General features: G+C 43.0%; 1 protein-coding gene across 2 annotated transcripts in view; it reads right to left on the bottom strand.

Moving 5' to 3' along the window:
* GPN2 (GPN-loop GTPase 2) overlaps positions 1-27,992 on the bottom strand; it is a 369,135-nt gene that overhangs the window by 122,599 nt on the left and 218,544 nt on the right. For both annotated transcript variants that reach the window (XM_069622875.1, XM_069622874.1), the window contains exons 2-3: positions 27,502-27,946; positions 12,143-12,299 (exon numbers count right to left, since the gene is read on the bottom strand). In XM_069622875.1, coding sequence (XP_069478976.1) covers positions 12,143-12,299; positions 27,502-27,912 — 568 coding nt within the window. In that variant the 5' untranslated portion in view covers positions 27,913-27,946. The remainder of the gene's footprint in view (positions 1-12,142; positions 12,300-27,501; positions 27,947-27,992) is intronic.

A 27,992-nucleotide genomic window follows, 5' to 3' on the forward strand; every position in this document is an offset into this window, starting at 1 on the left:
AAGATACAGTGATAATTGCCAAACACTGATCTGATGTCATTTATTAGTAAAACTGGTTTCTAGTGACTTGCACAACTATCAGAGTTTGTGTGTATCACTGTCTGGGATAACGTTTCACCTGCAACAAACTGGCACCCTTTCGTCTTTGCTGGACACCTTTTCAGGAGGGCCAGATATGCACCCAGAGGGTATAAGAGGGGACCAGTGCTTCAGAGGAAACCCTTCCAGCACAATTGGGAAATCACATCAGGGAAGTAATGGCTGCAGTCTCTTATCTAAGGAAGAAAAGGGGCAAGCGAGGGGGGAGAGTTTAGAGTAGTTCGGGAGAAAAGTTACAATCGAGAAAGGAGTTCCACCATGTTGGAAATTCCTAGGCCACAGACACTTCCTGTGTCCCTCCCCATTTCCTGCAGACAATGCACTCTGGAAAGGCAAAACCTTGGACAGGGCCTCAAAGCACCCCTGGATCAAATAAAAGCTGCCTTTGACTCTCCCTGTACCTTCAAGCTGCGGCAAGCCATCTCAAATGACTTAGTGTGACTGTAAGGACCAACGATAGCTGTTTTTGACACTCAAGTGTTTGAATGCTTCTACCTTTGGGCTTGACTGCTCAATGCTGACTGAGTCTCCGGACATGGTTGCCAAAAGGGTTCTCCCTTCAGAATGTTGTCCTCTGAGGGCCCACCAGAGAAGATGCTGTGTGACCCTGCTGGGAACCTGAAGTAGGTCCGACATCTTTCCTGAGAACTGGGGCCACTGAGTTCTGAGGGCCCATTGAAGGGATCTCATTCTCAGGCGAGAAAAATGCAGGATGCCATGAGGCTGAGCAACCTCAAAAAAAACGAAGGCCGGGGGAGACGCTGGGCACTCTGAAATTTGGAGACCATCTGTAGAATGTCTTGAGCCCTCACCTCGGATGGTGAGCTCTTTCCCCAAGGATGTATCCAGTACAGCTCTGATGAACTGGAGCTTTTGAGAAGGTGTCATATGGGACTTCTTGTAATTGAGGGAGAAGCCCAGTGTGTGGAGAGAATGGCAGTTGACGTTGAGATGATACCGGACTTGTTCGGGGGAACGTGCCCTGATCAGCCAATCGTCCAGGTAAGGGTAGAAGTCAATCCCCAATACTTCACCCGTTTGGATTACTCTGTAATTCCAATTCACTGGTATGGCACAAACTGGTTATTTTCGATCTGCTCAATGATAACCACCCCGATTTCCTTGGTATTACCGAAACGTGGCTTACTAAGAATTCGGTTTCCGATACAAACCACACTGTTCCAGTAACTTGTTCCATTTTACATCTAGATCGGGATACTGCTCATCCTGGAGTGGGGGGTTGCATGGGTTTTTAAACAATCATTGAAATGTACTTCGATTCCAGTTAAGCATAGTTTACAAATGGAGTTACTGCTTGTGCAGCTCTCATTCTCTCCCACTATGTATTAGTGGGCTATCGCCCACCTTCTTATGCGCAGGTTTCCAAGTGGCTTTTTTTAACTTGGTTGCAGCATTGCATTTACAATACTGGCAGGTAGTTGTACTTGGGGATTTCAACCTTTCGGTTGATAACCTATCTGATACGATTGCAGCTAATGTTTCGGTGTTCAAATCTTTTTATTGCAGTCTGAAAAAACATGACATCACAAAAATGGAACTCCAAATATGCACTAAGAAATTAAGTCTTACTTAAGTCTTACTGATGCTTATATTACAGCTCGGTAGACAGAAAAACTGCAACTTTGCAGCAAACCACACCACCCACCCTCAGTCACATCCACAGCACATTCTTCTGCTAGTTTCCTTTTAAGCGACCCTCCCAACAGTCTATCGCAAATTGCACAGTTTTGTCCTTTATGACAGTTTCAGCTGTCCCAAGGCTCTGAGCCTCGGGGGACATGAGCAAACCTTGTTGGTGGTCTTTATGTATTGTAGAAAGCACTTCCATTTTGTGAAAAGGAGTGCAGCTGTATTGTGCAGCATATATGTAATTTTCTCACACATGAGACGCCGCCACATGCCTCTTAGTCATTCATCCAAAGAGGGGATCTGCTTGGATTTCCATCGAGCTGCAATAGTGTTTCTGGCCACTAACAACATTAGCATGAGTAGCCGAATGGAGTGCCATTGCGTTCCAGCAACACTGGTTCAAGGAGGTGCCCACCTCTCTAGCAGGCAGACCTCTGGGGAACATTCAATCAGCAGACCAGTTATTTGCTTTAGTGTGTCCACCACCTCTTCCCAGTAAGGTTGTAGCTTGGGACAGTTCCACCATGTGTGTGTATGTATGTATGTGCCTGGCGCGCCACACCCCCTCCAGCACAGCCAAGATTCACTGGACCCTAAATGAAAACCTCTTTCAGGGCAAAAGTACCACCTCGCTAGCATTTTATAGTTTTGTTCAGCATACGGTGTACTGCCTGCTATCTTTGAGACTCCTTTCCATATCTCCACCCAGTGTGCCAGCTCTAGCTCCTTGCCCAAATCCCTATGCCAACCCTTCGTGTACAGTCTAGCTAGTGCTTGCATGTTAAGACATGCACACAACTGCGATATTAGACCCGCTGACCCTCCAAGGGTGAAAATCTGTTTTTCAAATGTGGTAAGCGGTCTCGTAGCGCCAGTCCTGTTGCTACTCTGGAGAACCCAGTATGGCAGCTGCATGTATGTGAAGCGTTCTCCCTCAGTTACTCGAAAGGTGTCTTTGCAGTCTGCGAAACTCGAAAGGTGTCTTTGCAGTCTGCGAAAGAGCTGATGTTGTCCCCCTCAAACATGTGCGCAATGTACACACATCCCCCTTCCTGCTACGCTCGGAAGGCCTCGTCATCATATGCTGGGGTGAAATTTACATTATGATGGATCGGAGTGGCCGGTCCAGAGTATGTCGTCAAGCCAAGTCTCCTCCCCACCATGTCACAAATTCTAAATGTGGTGGCAGTAGAGGGAAGCTCGTATAGGCACGTGGGAGGTCTTGTCGGGGAACCCACAACATGTATCTCAGGGTGTCTACCAGCTACGTGCTCTTCCACCGGCTTCCGGGGGTTTTGTAGACTCTGGATCGACCCATTCCCGCAGGACCCCCAAATGAGCTGCATGATAATATTTGTGAAGTTGTGGTAAAGCCAAACCCCTGCGATTTCTCGCCCTAAATAACGTAGCAGCTGCAATTCCTACATGGTGATTTTTTCCAGACAAATGTGTTTATTTCCCACTGTAGATTCTCGAATACTTTCCTGGCTACCGCTACGGGAAGGGTTTGAAAAAGCTACAGGAGTTTGGTAGAGCAGTCTAGCCAGCAGAGATAGCTCTTGTCCATTCAATTTCAGCAAGCTGCTCTTGAGCACCGCAAGAGTCTCAGGATAATTTGCGTCATATAAGTTCCTTGCCCGCGCTGTAAGCCTAATACCCAGGCATTGGATGGACTTCGTCGCCCACTCAAATGGTGATATGCCCAGTAAACTTTGTCTCGCCCGCGGGAGATGTTATCAAGGTTTATTTTAAACCCTGAGACCGATCTGTACTCATCTAAAAGGTCTAGCGTCGGCACGAGTGAGACCTCCGGCTCAGACACCCCTAGGAGAATGTCGTCGGCATATAACACTATTTTGTGTTCCATTCTTTCGTCTCTGATACCCTGTATATCTTTCCTATGTTTTTGCTCAGCTAACGGTTCTACTGAAAGTGCGAAAAGGAACGAAAGCGTAAATCCCTGCCTCGTTCCTCTGTTTACTCTGAAGCTTCGAGAGAGTTGCCCATTGACCACCACCTTCCCAGTTGGGGGTCTAGACAGTGCAAATACTCCCCTTATAAAGTTCTCACCCAGATCAACCTTATGCAGCACTGCCCTCAAGTAGTTCCACTCAACCCAATCAAACGCTTTTTCAGCATCTAAAGCTACCAGCATCGTTGGTATCTTTTTCATATGCGCGATGTCGATGAGATTTATTACTCGTCTGCCACAAATCCCAACTGGTCGGTCGTCACCAAGCCTGGTAGGACCTGATCCAGCTCAGTAGGATAAATTTGGCATATAGTTTCCTATCAATGTTCAGTATCATGATGGGGCGGTATGATGAGCAGAGACCAGGATCCTTTCCCTCCTTCGGAATCACTGATACCCTCGCTTCCTCTATTGAGCCCAATACATTTCCCTCCCTCCAGATTGTATTAAATAACGCATGAAGCGGACCCAGAAGCAAGTTCGAGTAAGCCTTGTAAAATTCTGGTGAGAATCCATCTAACCCTGGTGCATTGTGTGTTTTGAGGGAGCCAATGGCTTTTATGTCCCCTTCTAATCCTTGCCTCTGCTCTTGTTTCAGCTTTGGTAAACTACATTTTCCCAAGAATTAGTCAATTGCTTCCAGCCTTGTAGAATCAGACATATACAGCTCACTAAAGAAGTGGTCAGATATTTTTTGCTTCCCCAATTCAGAGGAGGCAGTGCTGCCGTTGGGTGCTTGCAGGGTCCCCACTGCTCTCTTACTGACTCGAGCCTTGAGTTTCCAGGCTAGCAATTTGCTTGCCTTGTTCCCCTGTTCGTAGTGCCGCGGTTTGATTTTCAACAGAACAAATTCCGTTTTGTTTCCCTCTATTAAATTGACCCGACTCCATATTGCTTGAAGTTTTCTGTAAATCCTCTGAGATCCCGATTCCCTATGCTGTCCTTATAGGTCTTTCAACTGCGCTAAAAGGTTCTCCAGCTTCAGAGCTTGTGCCTTGCGGAGCCGCTCCCTTGAAGATGATCACTCCCCTGATATAAACCATAAATACCTCCCACTGTGTCTCTTCTCTTGTCTCCCCATGTGCATTTTCTTTGAAGAAAAAATCTATATTCTCCCCAATCACCTGCCTGTACACCGGATCAGTAAGCACAGCTGGATTTAGCCTTCAGTAGGAGGACCTAAACTACCTCGGTTGCACGTCCCATGAGCTGGAAACCGGGGCATGACCTAAGTAGTGTGTGATTGTGCCTATTTCTACTGTCCTCACCCGGCTAATGTTCTGTTTCCCAATGTGATATAAACCAGCCAGGAGTACGCTTTGTAGAAGGAGAAGTCGTGCACTCCGGGATGCATGTGCCTCCAGGCGTCTATTAGTCTGCCTCCTATAAACCCCTAACAAGAGCTCTGGAGGGTTGAGTTGTGCCCATGTATGTGCCCCTAGAGACATCCCAATTTGGGTTAAAAGTCATGTTAAGATCACCTGCTAAAAGTACGTTCTCTGAAGCGAATTCGACTAGGTCTCGTAACACTGCACAACAAAATTCAATTTGGCCGCTATACAGCAAAGAAATTGAGGCAATTGTGAGAAGCGCACCATTGAACCACCCTTCCACAAAGAGAAACCTTCCTGACTTGGCCTTCACCAGATTGAACTGTACTCGTTTGCTCACCAGAATGCCTGCTCCTTTACTCTTGTTCTTTGCGCACGCAAAGAATTGATGAGGAAAGTCTTTTGTGGGAAGCCCATGTGTGTCTCTCCTCACCAAGTGTTTACCTGAATGCAAGCTATGAGCTCTGATAAAAGTCTGCCTCTTTTTTTGTGGGGTATTAAGACCCCGTATATTGTATGTCAGCACCTTCATAGTTGCTGCGTTACAGGACTGTGCAGATGACCCGGATATGCTCCTGCAACTTGTTCTCCCCCACTTCTTTTAGCGCCATCATGTGTTGTGACTGGACTTTAGCCCCCACCCAACCCACGCCACCCATCCCGATACCCCACCCCCAAAAACAGAGGTTTTAGGTCTACTTAAAACCACTCCTCAAAAACACCATTCATTAAGCAAGACTAAGGCGCCCAATTCGATCCCCCTGGGAAAACAACAGCTCCTTCAAATATAGATGTAATCATATGTCGTTGATGTCAGGCCTCTGATGAGTGTGACGTTAGCGGCTGCGAGTCTTGTCTTACACTAGCCTCCGCAAGGTCACGTGGACGTCTGAATGTTGGAATTTTGGACCAGCAAGTGTCGCTTGATTAACATTGCTCACTTCCAATTTGTAAGCCCAGTATCTGTGCCGCCTCCTCTATGGTTGGGGAACTCGTGCATCTCGTTTCTCATCCATTACAGGCAAATACTAGACCAAAGGTAAAAGTCCACCTGTAACAGACCCCTTCTTATTGCAGCTTTCCTGTGATCTGTCGGAAGGCTTGTCTTTTCTGAAGGGCGAGTGCTGCTATATCTTGAAAGACTGATAGGGAATGGCCTTGGAAGCAATAGTGACTCCTCAATTGAGAGACTATCTTGAACAGTCCGCTATGTGTGATGTTTTTCAGTCTGGCTTTCTTTCTGTAAAGGTGAACAGAGTCAGTGCTGGTCTCGTTATTGACGACCTGTCTGATCTGTGAACAGGGAGGCGTTGGACTGGTTATACGGTTAGATCTCTCGGCAGCGTTTGACACAATTGACCATGCCATATTGTGTCAAGGCCTTGAGGAGGTCAGTATTGGTGGGACAGCACTTGGTTGGTTTATGGCTTTTCTTGCTGACTGGACACAAATGCTTTCCCTTCCTCCCTTTCTCTCTTCCCCATCCTCACTTTCTTGTGGGGTTCCCCAGGGTGCAGCTACCTCACCTTTGCTGTTTAATATCTATTTCCTCCCTTTGGCTAAACGTATTCATGCCCACGGTTTTCATTTCTATACTTATGCGGATGATACCCGACTGATTCTCCGAATCGATCGTGACAATGACTTGATGGCTTCTCGCTTGAGCAATTGTCTTACTGACATAGGCAGTTGGATGAATGCCAACTGGTTCAAGATAAATTCTGAGAAGACAGAAGGGATGGTTCTAGGGAGATCTCCAGTTGCTCATTCTATGTGGGTGAGGGAGTTTTGGCCAGTTTCGTGGGGCCCTTTGCCTACTATGGTTTCCACAGTAAAGAATCTGGGAGTAAAAATCACCTCATTGCTCTCTATGTCTACAGAGATTAGTGTGAGATGCAGCTATGGTCATTTTAAACTCTGGGGGGAATCATGCTCTATATTCCCGAGAATCTGAGAAGCTTGGTGGTCTGAGCTACTATTTCAGGATTGGACTACTGTAATGCTTTGCTACTTTCACAACCAAAATTTCTGACTCAACACCCATATTTCTCTAGTGCTACTGGACCTCCACTGGCTCCCAGTGGATGCTGGAATTAAATTTAAGTCACTCTGCCTGATCCACCGAGCCCATTATGGCTCAGAAGCTTTGTATTCTCCAGGAAAGGTTTGTCAAATATGCCCCCTAACGCAATCTCTGCTTGGCCGATCTTCTGCTTCTACACGTCCCCCGGGTGTTTAGTAGCACAATTGGTGGTCGGGCATTCTCAGTGGCGGCTCCAGTTCTTCGAAACTCAATCCCTTTGTCTCTGACCATCAGTCCTTTGGCAAAAAAGAGACGTTTCTATTTGTTCAGTAATCATGAGTGCGACCTCCAGTGCCAAGATACCCCCGGATCATAGCTGTGCTTAACAAATTAATTTAACATAACATAAGTAGAACATTTCTGTCACTCTAAAACAACACTTGCTCTTCTGAAGGGTTAACCCTGCTCTGCAAAGCTCATTAAATACCAGGTAAGAGCTCACCTCTCTCGGGTAGGCTCTTAGTGCCTGGATAAGGGGAAGGAAAAACATTTGCCACCCAACCCACCCTACAATAATAACGGAAGAAGAGGGGTGCAGGCAGGAGCCGATACGCCGAGTACTCTTTCGGTACACGGTCCAAGAAAAGAAGGAGCAGGCAGAAGAAGGAACGCTGAGTACTCTTTCGGTACACGGTCCAAGACATGTCATAGGTGGCATGTGCCCAGGAACGAAGGCCCAGGGATAACAAGGACTCAGGAGGAGCCTTGGGCAACTTCGGGACTGGACACAAGGAGCCCAAAAACATATGGCAGTGTATTTATTTTGGATCAGAGCACAGTCAGTCTTCCCTACCTAAGTAATCAGAACGTCATCCTATGCCATGTCATCCATGATAGAAAACGACTCCTCTTGATTTCTTTAAAACTGTATGCATAGGACATGCTGAAAAAATGCTGCTGCAGAAACCAGCCCAAAAGGCATACGTTTAAATCTAAATGTACCCTGGTGCGTGATGAAACGTAGTGTAGAGCTTTGAGTCAGGATGCAACACTAACTGATGGTATGCCGATGCGAGATCTAGAGTGCTAAATACTTTGGTACCAGCAGTCATACTGATCATTTCAGCAATGTTGGGTAGGGGAAACATATCCACCACCGCGCACTTGTTAAGTCCTGAAATGCCTACACAAAGTCTCCTACTTCCATTGCTTTTGCGGACCACAACACTCTCTCCAGTCTCCATAGTCTGGGGCCATAGACCCCAAATCTGCGGTCCCCTTTACTCACGCACCTACTGCGTGGTACCTGGGGCAGGTTCTTGTCAAAGGAGCGCAACTGCCGAATTGACACATGACTTTTAAATGTTGTCTGATAAGTATCTTGGTTGTATTTTGCTAACACATTTAAATACCAGACAGAGAATTTTAAAGTCAATCCGCTCTTTTTAACCGCTAACCAGTGTAAAGATCTTCTTAGGTCAGAAATGGGGGCAGATTTATTTACCCTATACACTTACCTGACAGCCGCATTTTGGGCTACTTGGAATCTTTGCAGTTGATAGGCTGGTATGCCTGATAACAGTGCATTACCATAGTCCAGTCTTGAATTGACCAGTGTGCCTACTACCACTGCTCTATCTTCATTTGCAATGAATGGCAGATGTGTCTCAAGAGACGCAAGGAATGGAATGCAGACTTCACCTTTGCACCACATCCCATCTTGTCCTCCCAGACACAGCCCAGGTTCTTCATTTTCTTCGCCAAGAGAACATACCCAACTCTTGCAGCTAAAGGGGTAGGATTTTTTTTTTTAAGCCTAATCTTATGACCGTATTCTTTTAGGCAACCAAAGTAGTAACTGAAAACAAGGTCATAGCCATCCTATGGAAGAAAGACAGATTGGCTGACTGCTGAAATTAGATCTGGAACTTTGGGATCAATAACAATATATAAGCTGTTTTGTTCGTACCAACCTAGGAGGCACCCTCCCTTCTCAGACAGACATACTTTGGCTTCGGTTACTCTCCCCAAACACCTTAATGTTGCCTGAAAATAACCCACTGTGCCAATCCATACCCCTTGTTAGGTAGGAATGTGTGTAGTAACACTGTGTGAGACTACACAACACTTCATCTGCTTGGTATTAGGAAACCCACCTTTTGGTATAGGTCTGTATTACACAAGTTGGTAGTGTGACTGAGCAGCCAGGTCATTCAAGAGGGGTGAATGTGAGCTGTAGAGCTGTAGCAATGAAATCCACAAATACAAAGTATCCAAGTAATACTTACACTCAAGGTTTCATTCATTTATATAACATCAATTTTTAAATAAGCGTTCTTTAAAAAAAGGGCAAGTTATGTAACAATCAAATATACTTTAAAATACTTTTCAGAATCAGCACATTTTAGTGGATACTCTTTGGATATGCTTCTTACACAATTCCTACGCCCAGAGGTGACTTCATTCTCAAGGACAGTCATGACATTTATATATCACTAGTTATACTTTGCAGATTTGGAGGTTGCAGAAAGGAAAGGTTTAAGGAAGGAAACACAGGAGGTAAGTACCCCAAGTCTAAACAGTACCTCTGGTTTGAAGAAGAGTGGTCCAGCTGGATTCTGTCATGTCCTGTTGCAGCGGTGCAGACCCTGGGTTCCTGAGCCTCAGCCGTGGGGACAATAGGGAGGACGCCTGGAGGGCTCCTGCGGCGCAAATTTGGAGGTCGTCGGCAGGTACGGGCTCTTGTTGGATCAGCGGCACTTCACGGTTTTAGCGCTCGGTAAACAACACCACTGCGGATCTCTGATACCGGTTGGGCTTCCTTTACTCTGCTCCCTGGTGAGGGGACTCGAGCTCTGGTCGTCCTGCTTCTAAAGGGTCGTTAGGAGACTTGTGGAGCTTCTGGATGGATTTCAGACACGGCACTCGTCTACGGTGAAAAGGTACAGCCAATCAGGGAAGATGGTCCAGTGGAGTTCGCCTCGGGGTTAGTTGGTCTCACTAACCCAAGGGAAGAAGTCGTCCCTTCCGGAGCTTCTATTGTCGATGAGAAAAAGGAGTTTCAGCACAGCAGCAGGGCTTCACCAGGCAATTCAAAGCGCCAGGAGGATGCAGCAAGCTTCTTTCACAGTTTCTTCGTCGGGTCTTTCTCCCAGTGGTCGACTCTGCCTCTGGTCCCAAAACCCTTGCCTTTTAAGCAGGTTTCTCCCATTCATGCACAGCCTAGGCTGTCAATCACACAGCAGGGTGGCTGTCCTGAAAGAACAGCCAGCCAATCAGGAGTGGTTGCATTCAGGCATTCCTAGAGACAAAGGTGCTGTGTGTCACCATACAAATAAAAGTAGATGCCTATGGAGTCTGTCAGACTGCAAAAATAGAGGAAACATAATCCAAATCCGGTCAAAACACATGAGAGAGTGAGAAAAAGGTCTCACTCATTCCGGGGTTAAAATAAAAAAATCCTTAAGTCCAGCAAACGAGCTGGGGGTCTCTAAGGTGGGAGGAGTTAAACACTTAAATGAAAGTTCTCCCTAACACCCCTCAATAGACATTAGCTTTAATTTGTGGTTTTGATAAATGAACTAAATTAAACTGTTCACGCCACACAGAGTTAAATAGTATAGTCTGAACCTGGGTCATCTAACATGAAGACACCCACAGCATTCACAAGCACCTCTGCATGTGGCTTCCCATCGTTTTGAGCTTGGACACCAAACTCACTCACAGACCAAAAGGCACCTCTACATTAATCCTCAACCGTCTCTTCTGAACTGTCACAGTCCTGTTCAACCAATATTTCTTTTACTCCCTTTCGGGAGAAATTCTGACTACAATGGGCAAAATGTCCCTTCTAGCCACATCTAAAACACAATGAATTGTGCCCTGGGCATGTGTCTAATTAGCAAAATGGGAGATGCTCCCACAAATAAACATTTTTTAACATGAGGGATTTGATCCACCTTTGTTTCGGATACTTAGTTTCTGACGCTCCCCACATTCCTTCTTTTTGTTGAAAGGTTTCACTTATGATGGAGTCTTTTTAGCAGGGGGAGTAACCCTTTTCAATTCATTACCCACAACATTTGAAGTATTCATAACAGACTCTGTTCTCCTTCTCTTCTAATTCTTTGATGAACGCCAACATGTGTGCAATTATTTTGACAATATCAATAACATCCTCAAAACTGGGGTCGCAGTTTGCCCATATTTCTCTTTAATTGTATTCTCCTGACCTTCATCATGAATTGGTCCATTATCCTTTTGTTGTAAGAAGGTCCAAAATTACACTTATATGCTAGCTCCCTGAGAGCGGTAACAAAATCTTCATTGGACTCCTCTCTGCCTTGATCTCTTATCCTTAAGTAGTATGTTTATTTTATTGTATTTATTGTGTGCATTAGATAAAGAAAAACGTTTCACACATTTTACACATAAAACAGGTTAACTTGATTTTAAATTGGGGGAAAAAAGGAAAAAAAGTTTTTTTTAAAACAGTAGAAAACCTTAATACAACCATGACTGTGCAAAACTAGATTGACACACAAATCCGTTCTTTCAAGTAAATAAATTAGGTTGGAGTTCAATCATTCATAACATTTTATAGCTCACTGTATAAACAGTTCCTTGCAGGTCCAATCTATAGACTCCAAGTTATTTTCAATTCATTAAGATTAAAAACACCACAAGAGGACTTACAAAGATTTCATAATAAAATGTAAAATCCATCCTCTAATGCCAAATTCCCAAAGATAAAAAAAAGTACAACCATTTTTTCCCTAAAAATAGAATCCAGCCATACTAACATACCAATAATAATCTCCAAATAGCAGAGCTAAAAAGTTAAGTGCTGCTATAGCTAGGACTGCCGCTGGTTCACAAAGTAGCAAATGCCATACCCTTTCCCATGAGACATCAAGAGACATCCCCCTTCAGATGCGCCTGTCGCTTCTCACTCCCGTTTCTATCCAATTGCATCAGTCTCAGGCCTCTCCCATTCAGGCAACAGCCCAGTCCCTATTCTTCCCCATTTTGTCTAATTGCATCAGTGCCTGTCTCCGGTTTCCTTACCCAGCTTTCCAAATTGTTCAATGAGGTCCATCTTTGACAGAACATTCACGTGAGGCAGTTCTACATGCAGCATAGTTGAGAGCGAGGTGCACAGGACAGAGATGAACTTAGCGGGATCCGTGCAGTAATGAGAGTCCACCAAATGCACAGCTGAAAGCTGCAAAAGAAAAGAAAGCAAGAATGCATATAAAATACCACTGACAAGAAATAGGACACCATCCAAGAAAACATTCCTGTCAGGAAGCAAGGATAGAAATGACAATGGGGGAAAGAAATGTGACGCACATCTAGTTGGGAGAGCAGCAAAGCCAGAGATGAAAGGACAGCCAAAGGAGTCACAAGAAACCTAAAGCAAGCAGAGCGTGTGGCCAAGGCTCCCATCATTATACTCCCCTCCCCCATGAGAGGCTTTATTCACAAACCAGTGGCAAAGCGTACCATTTACACACTGCAGCGACCAGGCTTTACTTGCGCAACACTGTCACATGGCACAACAATGTCACATGTGCAAGATTTAAAATAAATAAATATACAATATCAATGCAACTAAGCAGTCATGCACAGAAGGCAAATGTGTTGGAATGTCTTTTACCATATTTGCTAATCTATCATAGTCCAACTCAGAATGCAATGCCTGTCTCTTAGCCCGCACACATCATTGCACAACTAGGATAGAGCAAAAGAATGGAACGGCTTCGTTAGTGCCCTTAAAAGGTTTTCACGGAGATCATTTGCAATTGTCACATTTTGAAAAAGTTTGGTATACTACACAATTGCAGGTAAAGACCACAGGCAACAACACCACAGAAAACTGTACTAATACCAGCTATGAATTCACAGGAACAGTGCGGTTGCCAATTTTTCTACCATATTAGAAAATGTATTTCTTTTTACATTTGTAAAGCGCAGTAAGCCCGGGGACATCAAGACACTGATAAGTAAGTTCAAACTTTACAGCATTCACAGGCAGGAGAGCTGAAGCATAGGTTGCAGCCCATACCGGCCTGGATCTGCACCATCCCCCTCTGCGCTCATGGAAACGAGCCAACCAATCAGAGAACACAGTGTTGACAATGCTCTCTCAAACCTCAGCTGATCAATTTGTGTTCAATAACCAAAGACAGACTACTACCATGATACTTGCGAGGAGGTGGACAGGCACATAAAATTGGCCACAAGACGACAAGTAACGCTCTACAAAACACATAACTAAGTACATAAATAGGTCCTTTAGAAAAGCCATTGCACAGAGTTCTGGGCTAATCACGGAGGAAGTAAGGAAAGTATGATCCTGCTGCATCATCTACATGGCCGTCGTCTTTAAGCCCCCAAGCTACCTTGCTGACGAGCTCTACAACTCTGGAGGCCTACAATCAATCAACAAAAAGCAAGGACATGTGCAGTCTTCAAGCCCACCGCTGCAGGAAGGAAAGACCTGAAAATAGGCCTTCTCCGTCTATGTATCGAGACTCTGGTACCTCCTTCCTATCAACGCCAGACTCGCCCCTCGCTTCTAAATCCCCAGAAGGGGCTCAAGACCTTCCTCTTCAAGGAACACCTCGGTCCACACCCCATCCACTTTCCACCTAAACGGAGACTGAGCAATCTGCTCCCCTCTCCCCCATGTTTCTTTTCCTTTTTGGTCCAAGGTTTATATTCCGTAGAAGCTACTAGACACCACTGCCCAATTTAAAAGCTGAGAACAGGCAACCCGAAAGGGAAATTAGATAAAATAAGAAACAACATAGGTTCAACTTGTCTTCCTGGATCTCAAACCTGCACCAAAACAAAAAAGATGTTTTCCTGAGTTTCTATTAACTCCTCCCAAACACCACCTCCTACAATAACCCTAATCTGACTCCTCGGCTAATGCCCAGAGGAGGTGATCCAGATTCAGAGAAGCCTGTCTGGCTCTTTTCTTAAAATGTCAAGCCCTTTTCCTGCATTCTCCCTCTGTTTCCTGTGGATCCTTATTTTATTACTGAATTAAACAGTTTGATAATCTTTATTTCTAAAGAATTTTCTTTTATATTTACAGTTGAATTTGGTTCAGTACTAATGAATTTCCGCTGACAGTCCATCAGTCTTACTTAAATGTATTGAAGAACAGAAACTCTCCATTGGCTCCATGGAATGTGAATCAGAATACATGGGCTATGCATCCAGAAGATTTCGCAAAAATCAAAAACGCTGTGTCAAACGTGCAGAAAAAAAACGTAGAACAGCAAATGGAAAAAAAAAAAAAAAAAAAAAAAAAAAAAAAAAAAAAATCACAAAAAAAAGAACAACACCGAGTCCCGAAAGTGGCAGCGAAGATCCGATTGACGTGGCACAACTTTCAGTGGAATGCCAATCACATCTGGGTGCAGATCATAAAAATGCAACCAAACTAAAGGAAGATAAACCAACATCAATCCCTGGCGGCATTCACAATATAATCACAGTCGATGTACACAAAGAACCTGCAGCTATTGCGCCCCAACTAGATCGAAAACATGATTTAGACAATAAGAGCAAGACTGAAGGGGCCGCACCCAAAACTCAAAAAATACTTTCTAACTATTTTTATAGTGCAGGAAGGAAAAAAACATCGACCAGCGGCACATCCTCATTTAATCCTACTAATAACCAAAATGTAGTATCTAACCAGTTAAACGGTGGAATGGTTAAAAAGGATTGCCAGCTTTATTCAAAAACCTTACAAAGAAATCTAGTGAATGCGCACATATTGAATCCCAAAAATGTACCAATAATTGTAAATGGAAGTGGTAAACTGACCAAATTATCTAATGATATAACTATTGTTAAGACTTTGGCACTGAATGAGTCACCAATGGATGATTCTGCCTGCGCCGTACAGAAAAAACAAACTACCATGACAGAGCTGCAGGTTAACTGTTTCCAACATACAAGAGTCTATGCGCATAGCATTAACAGCAGGTATTCCCCCAATTGAAATAATCAACCAGCTTCCAACTACTCAATCTCTTGGCAATGAACCTAATGCGCACAATGACTCAATTGCCACTCAAAATGAATCTGCGGGATTAGATGGTGACCCCATTAGCAAAAATGTAAACGATCTAAAAAGTATTCTCAACCTCAAAGATCTGATCACAAGGAACAGCCCAATGACACTCATATAGGAAGTAGTATTCTTGCAAGTGATAACATCGATGATGCCAGACCCTCATGTTCCAATGCGAACAATATCAATCATATTAACATGATTGGGTTCGAGGGCAAGCAGGAAATTTTAAGTGGTGCACGAATTAATAGAAGATACCTTTTAGATCTCCTTTATGTCATTGCATCACTAAGAATTATATCTTCCAATGATATTGACCACATCTCATTAGCTCCTACCAACAACTTTCGTATGACATGTCATTTGCTTTCTGAACACGTACTCAAGCTTATTTGGTCCTTTAGAAGGGAACTCTTAGAAATGGGATTTACATTGTTCACCTTTAATGATGAAAAAATGGCAAACAAATTTTTCTATGCTAATCAAAGCCGCAATCCAAATGAGCAGAAAATGAAAGGTGATCATTCAATCAGTACCAAAAATGATACATTTTGTATATCTCAACTCTTAACAATTAGTCGTACCAACAATGAAATGGCATGGATAGAACCACTGCTAAAAACGATTTATAGGGCTAATCAAGATATGTTTACATCATAAGATAAGGTGAGTTCTGTTCTTACTATTCTGTCTTGGAATTCATGTGGGTATAATAATATTTCTATTTGGCTCTCCACACTTGCAGAACCATTACCAACCATTTTTTTGGTCCAAGAAACAATGAAAATGGATCCATTGATCATCCCTGATAACCATTCATATTGCTTTCCCGCCTCCAAAGGTGCGGGTGGCAGGGCCTTTGGGGGTCTAGCCATCGCAAGTAATAATGCTGTTGAATGTAAGGTAACCTTGGTCTATTGTTCTGTTCATGTCTTAGCTGTAATTCTGTGCCTCGACAAGCGTGAAACAAATGTAATTCTAATAATCAACGTGTATTGCAATCCTCTGAAATATTCTATCTTAGACATCTTTGATGATTTGGATTGCTGTTTTGATCAAGCCTCAATGTTACACTCTAAATATGAGACTATTGTAGGTGGGGATTTTAATTCACGTTGTAATGAACAGACTACTAATGATTCTGTGAGTAAGCTATCCAATTCAAACAGCTCTAAAAGAGGAGCAATATTTTGTGAATATTTTGAAAATTGGGGCATGTCATTTGTCACATTCAGGGAGTCCTTGAATGTACATACTTGGAAAAGAGGCTCTAATGGCTCTGTGATTGATTTTTTTTTTGTGTCTCCGAATTACTGCTATCCAGAATTGATTCTGTCAAAATAGGAGACATTATTCACAGTGATCATGCCCCCATTTTTCTTACATCCTCCCTTGATACCAATCAATGGCACTCGTACATCCTCTTATGACCTATTGAAAACAAAAGGGATAACATTTCCCTAAGATGGAATCCAACTTTATGTAGGAAATTAGCAGAACGGGTACATGACCGCCTTAATAGTCTGTTGGACTGGGATTTTAATAACTCATATTCCATCAATTATGTAAATGTAATAATCAACAATTGTATTGAAGATGCCCTTAATCAGTATAGAAATAAAATTCCTCTTAATGTTTCCACTCACAAACATAGTTTCAACTATAACATCAAAATGATAAAAATATATAAAAACCGTGATATTAGACGATTAGAAAAGGAGAACTTTCCTGTTGCGTTATATATGTTAAAAAAGAAGCGCATCATTCAGGAATACAAATTCAAAATGAAAGGTGCACATTTGCAGCAATACAATGAACAAAATTGAAATATGAGCAAAGCAATTTGTTGTCGTAACTCACGAGACATTTGGACCACGTTGAAAAAGGGAAATACGTTAGATAGATCTGACAAGTGTGAAATAAAAGCAGAAACATGGATATCCTATGTAAAGGAAAAATATATAATACCCGCCCGTTTTGCAAATATAAAGTATGACACAGTTCCTGCCTCTTGTGCCAACTACTTTGCTTGGTCCACAAATGACATCTTGTGGGCCATTAAAAAATTGTCTAACTCCCGTGCACCGGGTCCCGATGGGATACCCAGCTGTGTATATAGATCAGATCCCGTTTTTTGGAGTAAGATCCTAAAGATCAAGTTTGATAATATTCTTCAAAAGGGCCTCAGTCCGAATTCTTCGGTCACGTCCATTCTTATCCCTCTCTATAAAAAGGGTGACTCCAGATTACCTGAGAACTCTCATCCCTGATGCAGCAGCAAAGGTTTTTTTTTCTATTTTAATTATCCATGACTTAGAAAAACACTTATCTACTCACAAAATGTATTTCAAATGTCAGGTAGGATGTAGGCGCCAGATGGGCACAACTTTAAATGCAACAATCATGTCCCATTTGATTGCTGGTATTAAAAGAAAAGAGCTTGGCAATGTTTATATTGCTTAAATTGACACGTCTTCTGCTCTTTTTCACCACTTAGCAAGCCCCGCCCACCTGGTACCTTCCTGCTTGCTGCTCTTTTTCACCACTTAGCAAGCCCCGCCCACCTGGTGCCTTCCTGCTTGCTGCTCTGTTTTCCTACTTAAGGAGCCCTCCAGCCTCTTTTCCTTTGCAGATGGGGAGCAGGTGCAAGTGGATCTAGGTCACCTAGTCTAAGCACCACCCACCTTCTTAGCCCTACCTCTTCCTTCCTGCTCTTAACTATTAGATCAAGGGCGTCTCTCGCCCGGGCGTCTGCAGTGAATGGCAGATGAAGAAAAGGGCAATTCCTGTTTGATCTATACGGACCAGGATGACCCAGGGCCCAACCCCCTGCTCAGACAGCAGGTAAGCATACACCAACCCTGCTCCCCCTCAACCTCCTCCAGCCTACTTCTGCAGCAGTCTGTCCTGATACAGTCTGGTTTCACCATCACCGTCTTGTGGCCAATGCTGGATTTGACTTTTATGGACTTTATTCATTCACGGTGCATCACTCTTTCTCAACTCTCATGCTGGACTTCCTTTGCATCTGGTACTCATGGTGGACCCGAATCATGCTGTTCCCATCTTCATCTTGTATCCTGGCTTGCAACATTATGTGTTACTACTGACTTCTGCAATTGTATTCGCTCTCCACTATTGCTTCCCCACTCTTTTTGACTGCTTACTGTCCGTTCTCTTCTCCTTTCCCTTCTCCCTTTTCCTATCTCCTCCCCTTACTTTCTTCTATGCACTTACTCTATCAGAATTGTCCCTGGATCTAATATGATAACAACCTCGTCTGTTTCCTCCCCACCCCCCGTCCAGCACCATCTTTAATGTCGTCAGGCCTAGTATGATAGTCGCTTGTTTTGTTCCTCCCCTCCCTTTCTGCACCCCTCTCCCTCACCTTTTGTTTTTCTCTGGCTCTACCAGAAATATCGTCAGGCCTAGTACGGTAGTCGCCAGTCGTTTCCATTTCCTTCCCACTCTCCACCTCCCTTCCTTATCTATGTCTTAGCTCTTGCACTATCTGAAATGCCATCAGGCCGAGTACGATAGTTAATTTCACATCCTTAATGTTCATGGCCTGTAAGAATGTCACTGTATTTTCCCTTGTTCCCTCCCTTGCCTTGAAGCGCTTCGAAACACATTGTGTATAGGTGCTATATAAATAAACTATCATATCATATCATATAATTTGACACAGTAGTGCGAGAAGTTCTATGGAATAAAATGAGGAAGTTTGGATCATCAAATTTCATGCAAATACATCCTGTAGAATTCGCTTAACCCGGGGAGGTTCTCTAACTGAGTCTGTTCCCCTTTATCTTGGTTTGAAGCAAGGTTGCAATTTTGCACCCATGCTTTTCAACCTGTATCTTGCAGACATTGACGACCTTTGGGAATCTGTCATCACATATCCAGCAAGGCTTTGCTCTCTTCGACTACACTGGTTAGCGTTTGCTGATGACCTGATTATTTTCGATCTAACTCCATCTGGCCTCCAAACCAAACTTGACATATTCTCAGCATTCGCCTACAATCATAACCTTATTCCCAATCCTAGCAAGACCCATGTTATGATTCTCCAATCTTGCAAAAAGCTTAATAAATTTTGATGGCGTATTGGTGACACCCCCATAGTTGAACTAAAAGAGACCATCTACTTGGGATATTGTTTGAGCAATGTGAGTACCTATAACTCATGGGTATACTATCTCAAGCATAAATCCTGACCCTTACTGAGCCAAATGAAGTTCATTTTCTCTACTCTGTAAATTTTCAATTATTCCGCTTTTGGATTTCCTCACACTGAAAGTGGAACCAGTTATTCTATATGCATTGGACATTTGTCCCAGTAGCATGCTGAAAGAATTGGATATATTACAGGGTAGTATGATAAAAAAAAAGCTCTGCATCTGTCTTTACCCATTCCTAACTGCATTATCAGACATGAGATGGGTCTTATTTCTCTATCTACCAGGTTTACATGGCGTGCTCTGTCTAACTACTCTAAAATTCTGAATTGCCCCGAGAATTCTATTTATGAAGATTTCTTGGATTTCAAAAAGGGGTGTTCTTCTAGATCTATTAAAAACTACTATGTGACCATGGAGAATGCTCTAATAAATGTGAGTGTTAATAGCGAAGATTTGCTCAGGTGTCCAAATTATGTGAAACAAAAATGATTTCAGTATGATTGGTGTAATACCATTGACCAAATTTCCACTCTGTCTTCATATAAGGAATATGCTCAATTTCCCCATAAAAGAGATGGTTGCAGTGATTATCTCAGGATGTTCCCATGTAACATAACGAGAAGATATTACATGCGTTTTAGGCTAAACCATACTCTTGAAAGAACAAAGTATTGGGTGACAGGTAAAAACAAGTTGGGCATTTCGAATTGTCGGTTTCCAGAATGTACAGAGTGGAATGAAACTTTAAAACATCTCATTCTAGAATGTCCCTTTTTAAGTATCAAAGGACAAAGTCCTTTTTAAGATTTATCAATGTGAAATATGAAGATTGCCTAACCTCACTTTGGAATAGACTCATGAAAGGCAATGAAAAGGCTTTAATTTTTGCTTTGGTTGTTTTTCTAAAGTTTATTGAGAAAGAGATTTTGTTACTTCATTGTTAAATTGTTCTTAACCTGAGTTTAATTTTATCTGTTTTTTTAATATATTGAAATGTGTTGTCAAATTGTTAAATGGATGTAACTGTGAACATTTTGTAAAGGTTCTTTGAACTACATACAAATAACAAAAAATATATTTAATATACATATAATGATAATGGCCTAAAACCTGTGGAAAGTGTTTTGACTATTTACACTATTTGACTGCAGTTTCAAAGTCCTCTTTCTTTACTCGATGCACGGGATGCTGGCGGACCACTTGGTGATGGTTATATTCCACATAGTTAATGGGTTTTAACACAAAAACTTTCATCACCGGTCTCATGCAGCGATTCCTACAAACACTTCCAGAAATTATAATTACATATTCTTAAATGGTTCCTAAACACTCTACTTATAATCTTTGACCAAATTACTCTACATATTGTTTAGCGTTATAGGTTTTGGACACAGACTTAAATTGAACTTTCTGACTCATACTTTCCTTAGTTTCGTTACATAGGGAAATCCCACCTTAGTATAGGGCAACTTAGGACTTCAACCATCCTGACATTTTATTTAATAAATTATTTCTGCTTGAACTTTGAATGTGTTGTCTGTGTCTTGCTTCATGATGCCTTCAGTCGACGGAAGCATTTCCGCACCCTATGCACCACGGGCAAACAACTGCTAACCCTAACACCTCCCCTTGGTTGCTTGTAGATTGCTTAGCAAATTGCCTGCCTTCCTCCTTCCTCGTCATCACTCAGTTCCTTTACATTGATCCCTTGCAATCTGCATTCCTTGCTGCATAACCCCCTACGGAATTTAGTGTGCCCTGTGATTCCCTGAAGCAAGGTGAGTGCTCAATAAATACAACCATAATAATAATAAGAAGAAGAAATGTCAAAGGGAAAACTCAAGCTCAAAGCAAGGAGGACAATGACAATCTTTTATAACACGCTTCAAACCGGAGACCATTTCTAAGCGCAGGACCAGGATTAGGAGCGGGACTCGAACCGTGTTGCTCTGCATTGTCGTTGCCCCTGAGCTATCCTCCCGGCCCACATGAAAGAGAACCATATTCAGGAAAAGAGAGGAGCGGTCAGTGAGAAAGTTTATGAAAAAATAGAGAAGGAAACAAAGCCAGCTGGTGTCTGCTGAGCAAAGATTAGTGGAGAAGACAAAATGGTGTAAACAACCAACTACATCAGAATGCCAACGTATTGTGTGAGGCACTGATTAAGCAACAAGAAGAGAAACTTGAAATGCAGCAGGTATCTAACACTGGGAACCAGAGTGCGCGTCACACCCACCCTCTGTTTTTCTACAAAATTGGTTCAGAAGTCCCGGGCTTTAGAGGCAGCGGTTAGAAGCAGCGGCACCGGGGTCACCATGCCCTACCTAGGAGAGCCACATCATTGGTTTTCCCTCCTACCCCCACCAAGAAAAAATTGTGCTTTTGGAGGGGAGTTGGTTCCTGGTTACCTTAAACAGACTACAGCTACCACAATTCCTTGAGACCTATTGAGACAAAGTTGAAACACCTGAAAAGACAGCTCCCTGATGATTGTTAGAGACATGAAATCGGTTGGAGGAGAACAGCAACTTGAAATGCAACAGGAATCTAACACTGGGATATACAACCTTTTGCCCCCCCTAGCAGCAGCCACTCTCCAGAATCAAAGGTTTTTGAAAGAAAAGTGCTAGCGGAGATTAGCCGGCTTGAGAAACAGTAAACTAAATGTTTTCAGAACCTGAGTAAATTGGAACGTGAGGCGATTCAATCATTGGCTTCTAATACACAAATAGTGGTGAAGAAGGCAGATAAAGGAGCAATAGTGATGCTTAACAAGAGCGATTATGTTAGTGAATGTGACAAACAGCTAGCCAATACCAGATACTAGGTTAATTTGGAAGGAGATCCAACTAAGCAACTACAACAACTGATCACAAATAAAGTATCCAAAGCAGAAGAACGGGGATGGTTATCTAAACAAGAGGCCGATTTCTTGATCAACACCAAACCTTCCGTGCCCACCTTTTACTGCCTCCCAAAAATCCATGAGACACTGGTTAACCCCCCCGGGGTGCCTGATTGTGGCCGGTATCAACTCAGTACTTGAACCACTGTCGAAACTTGCCGACCACTATTTGCAGGGTTATGTGAAGAATATGCAGTCTTACCTGAAAGACTCTAGAGATGCCATTAATCATTTTGAAAATACAGCGTTTAATCCAAATACATCTCTATTACTTGGTCTGGATTTTGTCTCTCTATACACGAATATTCCGCAGCAGGCCACCCTGGAAACAATTGAGGAGATCCTACTTACTCGAGAAGACACCGATCCAGTACCAACGTCATTCCTCATGTGGTGTATTGAACTAGCCTTGACTAAGAACTATTTCGAGTTCAATGGAAAGTTTTTTCAGCAAATAGAGGGGACTGCGATGGGGGCTACTATGGCGCTCAGCGTGGCAAACCTGTATGTTGAAGCATTTGAAAAATCTCATATTTACAATGCTACCAATCCATATCTACAACACATTACAAAATGGACACGATTTATAGACGATATATTGGTCGTCTGGACCGGGTGTCTAGAAACAGCACAAGCTTTCTGCAGGTGGTTCAAAAGCCTCAATAGGCATTTGACAATTTACCATGACAGCTGATCAATACATCACCAATTTCTTGGATCTCACCATTTTTCACCATCAAGGAGTACTTAAGGTGAGACCGTTTCACAAAGCAACAGATCAGAACTCCCTCCTACAATACTCCAGCCATCATGTTAAACACTTGAGGGACAATCTCCCCTTTGAGCAGTTTTTGCGCCTCAAGAGGAATAGCTCTAATACCGAAACATACCAAGCAGAGGCAGAGGTTCTAACTAAGCAACTGAGAGACCAAGGATATCCGAAGAAATTGGTGAGGAAAGCAGCTAAGCGGGCTTATAACAACAACCGAGACGCACTACTGGAAGAAAAACCAATAAAAGCACAAGAGGACAGAATGGTCTGTGCAAATACCTTTTCCAATCTCAGTATGAAAATAAAAACCATCATACAGAAAAACTGGAAAGTCTTTGAAACCAAAGAAACACCCATGCCACGACCGTTGTTTGCTTTTAGAAAAAGTACATCTATTGGAAATAGAGTGAGCAACAATAAATTGAAACCAGTGAAGAGTGATCAGCCCAGTATCGCGGCCCTATGGGGGTTAAATCCAATTGTGGGTCACTATCCGTGTGGCTCTTGTGGAGTTTGTAAATTGACCAAGAAGACAACAGAGGTGGACATAGGAACTGGTAAACCTTGGCAACAGAAAACCATGACAAATTGTAACTTGGACCATGTAATATATCTAATTAGATGTAAATGTGGGTTGCCCTATGTAGGGAAAATGATGAGAAAGATCAAATCAAGAATAATGGAGCACAGAAGCTGTTTAAAGAACAAAACAGAAAATGCACCGATGGTTCAACATTTCCTCTCGATGAAACATGGGCATGAAGATTTCACAGGGACAATTCTGCAAGCGGTAAAAGGAGGTTTCATTAATAGTGACTCCAGACTGTTCAAACTTGAACAACAGATGATTTTCAGAATGAGGAATGATCAACATGGACTGAATGAATTGATTGAGTGGAATAAAATAAGAAATTGAAGTTTAGAAATAAGCTGTTTACCATTCTTGCATACTTAAAACTCACTTGATCTCAAATAGAGTCTAGAGATCTGTGGTTTGGTGGTTTACTGTTGGTTAATTTAGTTGCCAAATGCATGCGTTCTGCTTGTTTTGCTTCCCTTTCCTCCCCTCCAAAGGTTAGGAGACAGAGAGTACTAGGTAAATATGTAAGGTGAGAAACAAGCTAAGAGGGATGAAAAAGTCTATACATGTATGTGATCATTGCCGACTAGACTTCTAAAAATGTATATTTTTCAGTATCACCAGTTTTGGGTATCTTTATTGTACCTCCAGATTTGATTCTGACTGTCTATGAGCTCGCTATGATGGAGAGGTCCTCTAGTTCCTAGTGTGTGCTCCATTGGGGGAGGTTAACCACAGTACGTGGGTTCAGGTTGAGTCGGTTGTCTTTGAACATTTATTTCAACTTAAGCTTTGCTCTGCCTGATTGTGGTTGTTCTATCTTCGGTTTGAAGATTGTATTGCTTCATTTTAGTTTGATTTATCTGCAATAATAGTGACCCCTACGCGAGTTGTGGATAGTTGGTGGCAGGTGGGCAAAGCCTGTATGCCCGCATTATAAAGGCGCCGGGCTTCGTTCCAATATGGCGTCCAGGTCTATGCATCCCACACACTACCAGGTGATTGCAGTAGACTTAGACATGTGCCTGCAGGGTTACTATGGTAACCAGGACATCGAACTTACAGCGCCCTTTAAAACGGAAGTCCGTCTTTCTTTGCTGCACGCGAGTGATTTTTTGACTTGACACAGGCGCGGAAGCTAAGTGGCGGATTTCTAGGACCTGGACCAGAGATTCTATCCAGGTAATGGCTTATTTTGCAGTTTATTTTTCAGTTATTAGAGACCCCCGTTTTATAGCACAGGCGGGTCGTGTAGAGCTAGTACACCTTACTGCTCTAGAGTTTGTTTACGTGCTAAGGTGCTAGTGGGAACGCACGTTTTGTGGTTAGTTAACCCTGCTTTCATGACGTATTTAGAGACCTATATTGATATATTTATTTAACCATAGCGTTACAAGCTTGAGCGGTTTATGTGTATGTTTTTTGTACATACTGAGGGATTCTTTCTCCTTGGTTGTGTAGGAGGAGTGACGCTCCTGCAGCGATTTAGCGACTACCATCTGCCTTCTGACTTCTGGCTGTTTGTGGGAATAACTACTGCAGGTAATTGGTATTGAATACCCCTGCCATTGCTATGTTCTAAACGAGTGATTACGCTCATTGTAGGTCAGGGCCGTGGTCAACACAGAGCTAATGAGTTTGTAGCATGGCTCTCTGTCTTTACTTGGTACACGGGTGTCCTAGGTTTCCCACGGTAGTTGGGTAATTTCAAACTTTTCCTCTCTATATTTTAGATTATGGAAGGACATGTGGGAAAAGCTACACCCCCTTAGATACCAGTGTTTACAAAGTATTGCGACACCTTTCCCTGGTTTTGGAGCAGGATAATTATTTGTCTACTCTCCTATACTATTAGAACGATTGATTCCTGATTCAGGTGGGTGTTTTTTGACACATTTTTACCTGGCTTCCCTTAATATGCCTTGAGTGTGCCTCTTCTTTCATTGTGTGTATGGCTAATCTAGACTTTGTGCTTTATTTTTGTAGCTGCCATTTAGTGGGGAGAGTATTGTACCCCATTACAATTCATTGCAAGGATTATTCGTCCCCGCAAGAACTCTCTGAGGTAATTTGGTGATCTTAGGTGGTGGGTTCTGAGTTCATTGATGAACGTTCTTGAGACTTAATCTAGCAATTATAGCTTAATAGTGCTCTTTTTCTTTTAAATTTGGGCAGTTTGTGGTTTTAACTTTACTCAAACTGGACGCACAATAGGAACTGGATGCACACTAATTTTCTCCTGACGAAAGTTCTGTATTCAAGACATAAAGAACTGATACATGTCGAGATGAGTTATCTCTGTGGAAGAACAGAGTGAGAATAGAGACATCAATTGTAAAAGTAATTAATGATTGAGAAATATGATGTATCATTTTTTCTGCATTTTTTCTATGCTCCAAATTGAGGTTTAGCCTATGAATTGGTTTGATATTAGAAATTTGTATTCTGAATATATTCGATTTAATATTGGTTTTATATATGTGATTGTATTATTAAAATATCAAAACAGTTTATTTCACTGACCTGCCCTTTTAGTTCCATTTTCTTATATTTAATAATATCTAACACTGGGAACCAGAGTGCGCGCCTCACCCACCCTCTGTTTTTCTACAAAATTGATTAAGCAACAAGTCGAACAAAGCCAGTATTTAGCTAGTTTGTCCCATTGGTAAAGGTTGGTACTTGGAGTCAAGGATGTGGTATTCTGATGGCGAGTTTGGCCATGTGCCATTTTGGATCTGTTTATCTCGGAGCTTCTGTGTTGCATCAAACATTAAGCTGTGCAGAGTCTGTGCTGTCTGGACATTTTCAGAGCAATATTAAGGGTCACCACTATGTGCACAACCACAAACCCTCCTAAGAGTATCGAACTAGCTTGCCACTACGCTTTTATCAGGCTCTGATTATGAAGTGGCAGTGGTAGGTCATAGGTGAAATGGATGGGGCAAGAAATGATACATATAGTGGCTCATTTTCAGCACGGCGCACCGTTATTTGAAAGCGTAAAGTCCTTTCACGCTTTGAATTAATGGTGCCCCCCCATTTTGTTAATTTGTATGATGGATAGGTTGTGTGGAACGCAACTTGCGTTCCCACCGCTCCCTTCCTGTTCGCCATAAAAATCCTCCAAAAGCTGGGGTCCCTACGTGGTCTGCCTGCTTTATGTGCAAACAAAAAGCAGGCAGGCCGCATAGGAATCCATTGCAAATGCTGCCTGCCATAGCATTTTCTTCATTTGCATAGTGGAGTACAAAAGCGGAGGGCAAGAGGCGACAAAAATGCTTCTACACCTCCTTTTGTCCTCCGCTTTTGAAATCCTCCGTGCAAATGACGAATATTTGGTGGCAGGGAGCCATTTATATTGAGGTGTTCACGTAGCGTCTCCCATCAGTCAAATTATGAGATCCAATAAAGTGAGCTCTACAGGCTCACAAAGATAGGGTAATCTGTGGCATTGCTATGTTTTTCCTTGGTTGGTACTGCAGCACAAGAGGTTAGGTAGGAAAGGGAGCTTCAAACCATTTCCAACCAGGCCTATGAAAGTCAGCTTTAGAATAGACACAAGTAGTCCCAGAGGATCCATTTGTGCACAGCGAACCAGGGTCTGTGGTATGGGCCGACATGTTCTCCTATGCTGACTCAACATGGTAACTGGGGTTTGCCTTGCCGATGACCGGGGTAGAGGGCATTATCATGGCTGTGAGATGCTGGAAGCATTACTTATCTGTGTTTGGAGTGGGTGCGAGAGGATGGGGAGGTTCGCAACAAGGTATGTAATTTATCGGTGAACTGACTTTTCACAAGCACAAATTACAAACCGCACCCTCCTCCTCCACCACCCACCAGTAAAAAGAAACAACAAATTAGCCCATCTCTTTCCTTAGATAACTCACCCGGAAGCACCACTTGGCCAGTTGTGCAAAGACATTCCTCACTGAGCTCTGGTGTGTGTATAGTTCCACCTGTCCTGGGCAGTCAAACAAGAAATAGTGGCCCTTCAGTGCAGCCAGCTTCTCCTGCAGCCAATCTATGTTGGCCTCTAGATATTCCATGCAATAGATCAGGCCGCCGTTTGGCCCCAACTTTAGGTTGTCCATTACATCTGCCAGGGTCACCAGCTCAGAGATGTCGATGGCACACTCATAGGGAGTCCCGTCGTTAGCAGGATCCAGGTTCACCACAGCTACTTTGCGTCCCACCTTAGTAAGAAACTCCTGCATTGCCAAGCAATAGGTTGTCTTCCCGGAACCAGGTGGGCCAATCACTACCTGGCCAAATTTGGTGGGTGACTGCTTCTGTGACATCACACCTACTTTGCTTCATCACTTGGAGTGAATTCTGAAAAAAAAATCAGATCAGATTTTACTTGTTTCGCATTCCACAC

The sequence above is a fragment of the Ambystoma mexicanum genome, chromosome 11 (genome assembly GCF_040938575.1).
Source record: "Ambystoma mexicanum isolate Mex_15411 chromosome 11, UKY_AmexF1_1, whole genome shotgun sequence".
Taxonomy (NCBI): domain Eukaryota; kingdom Metazoa; phylum Chordata; class Amphibia; order Caudata; family Ambystomatidae; genus Ambystoma; species Ambystoma mexicanum.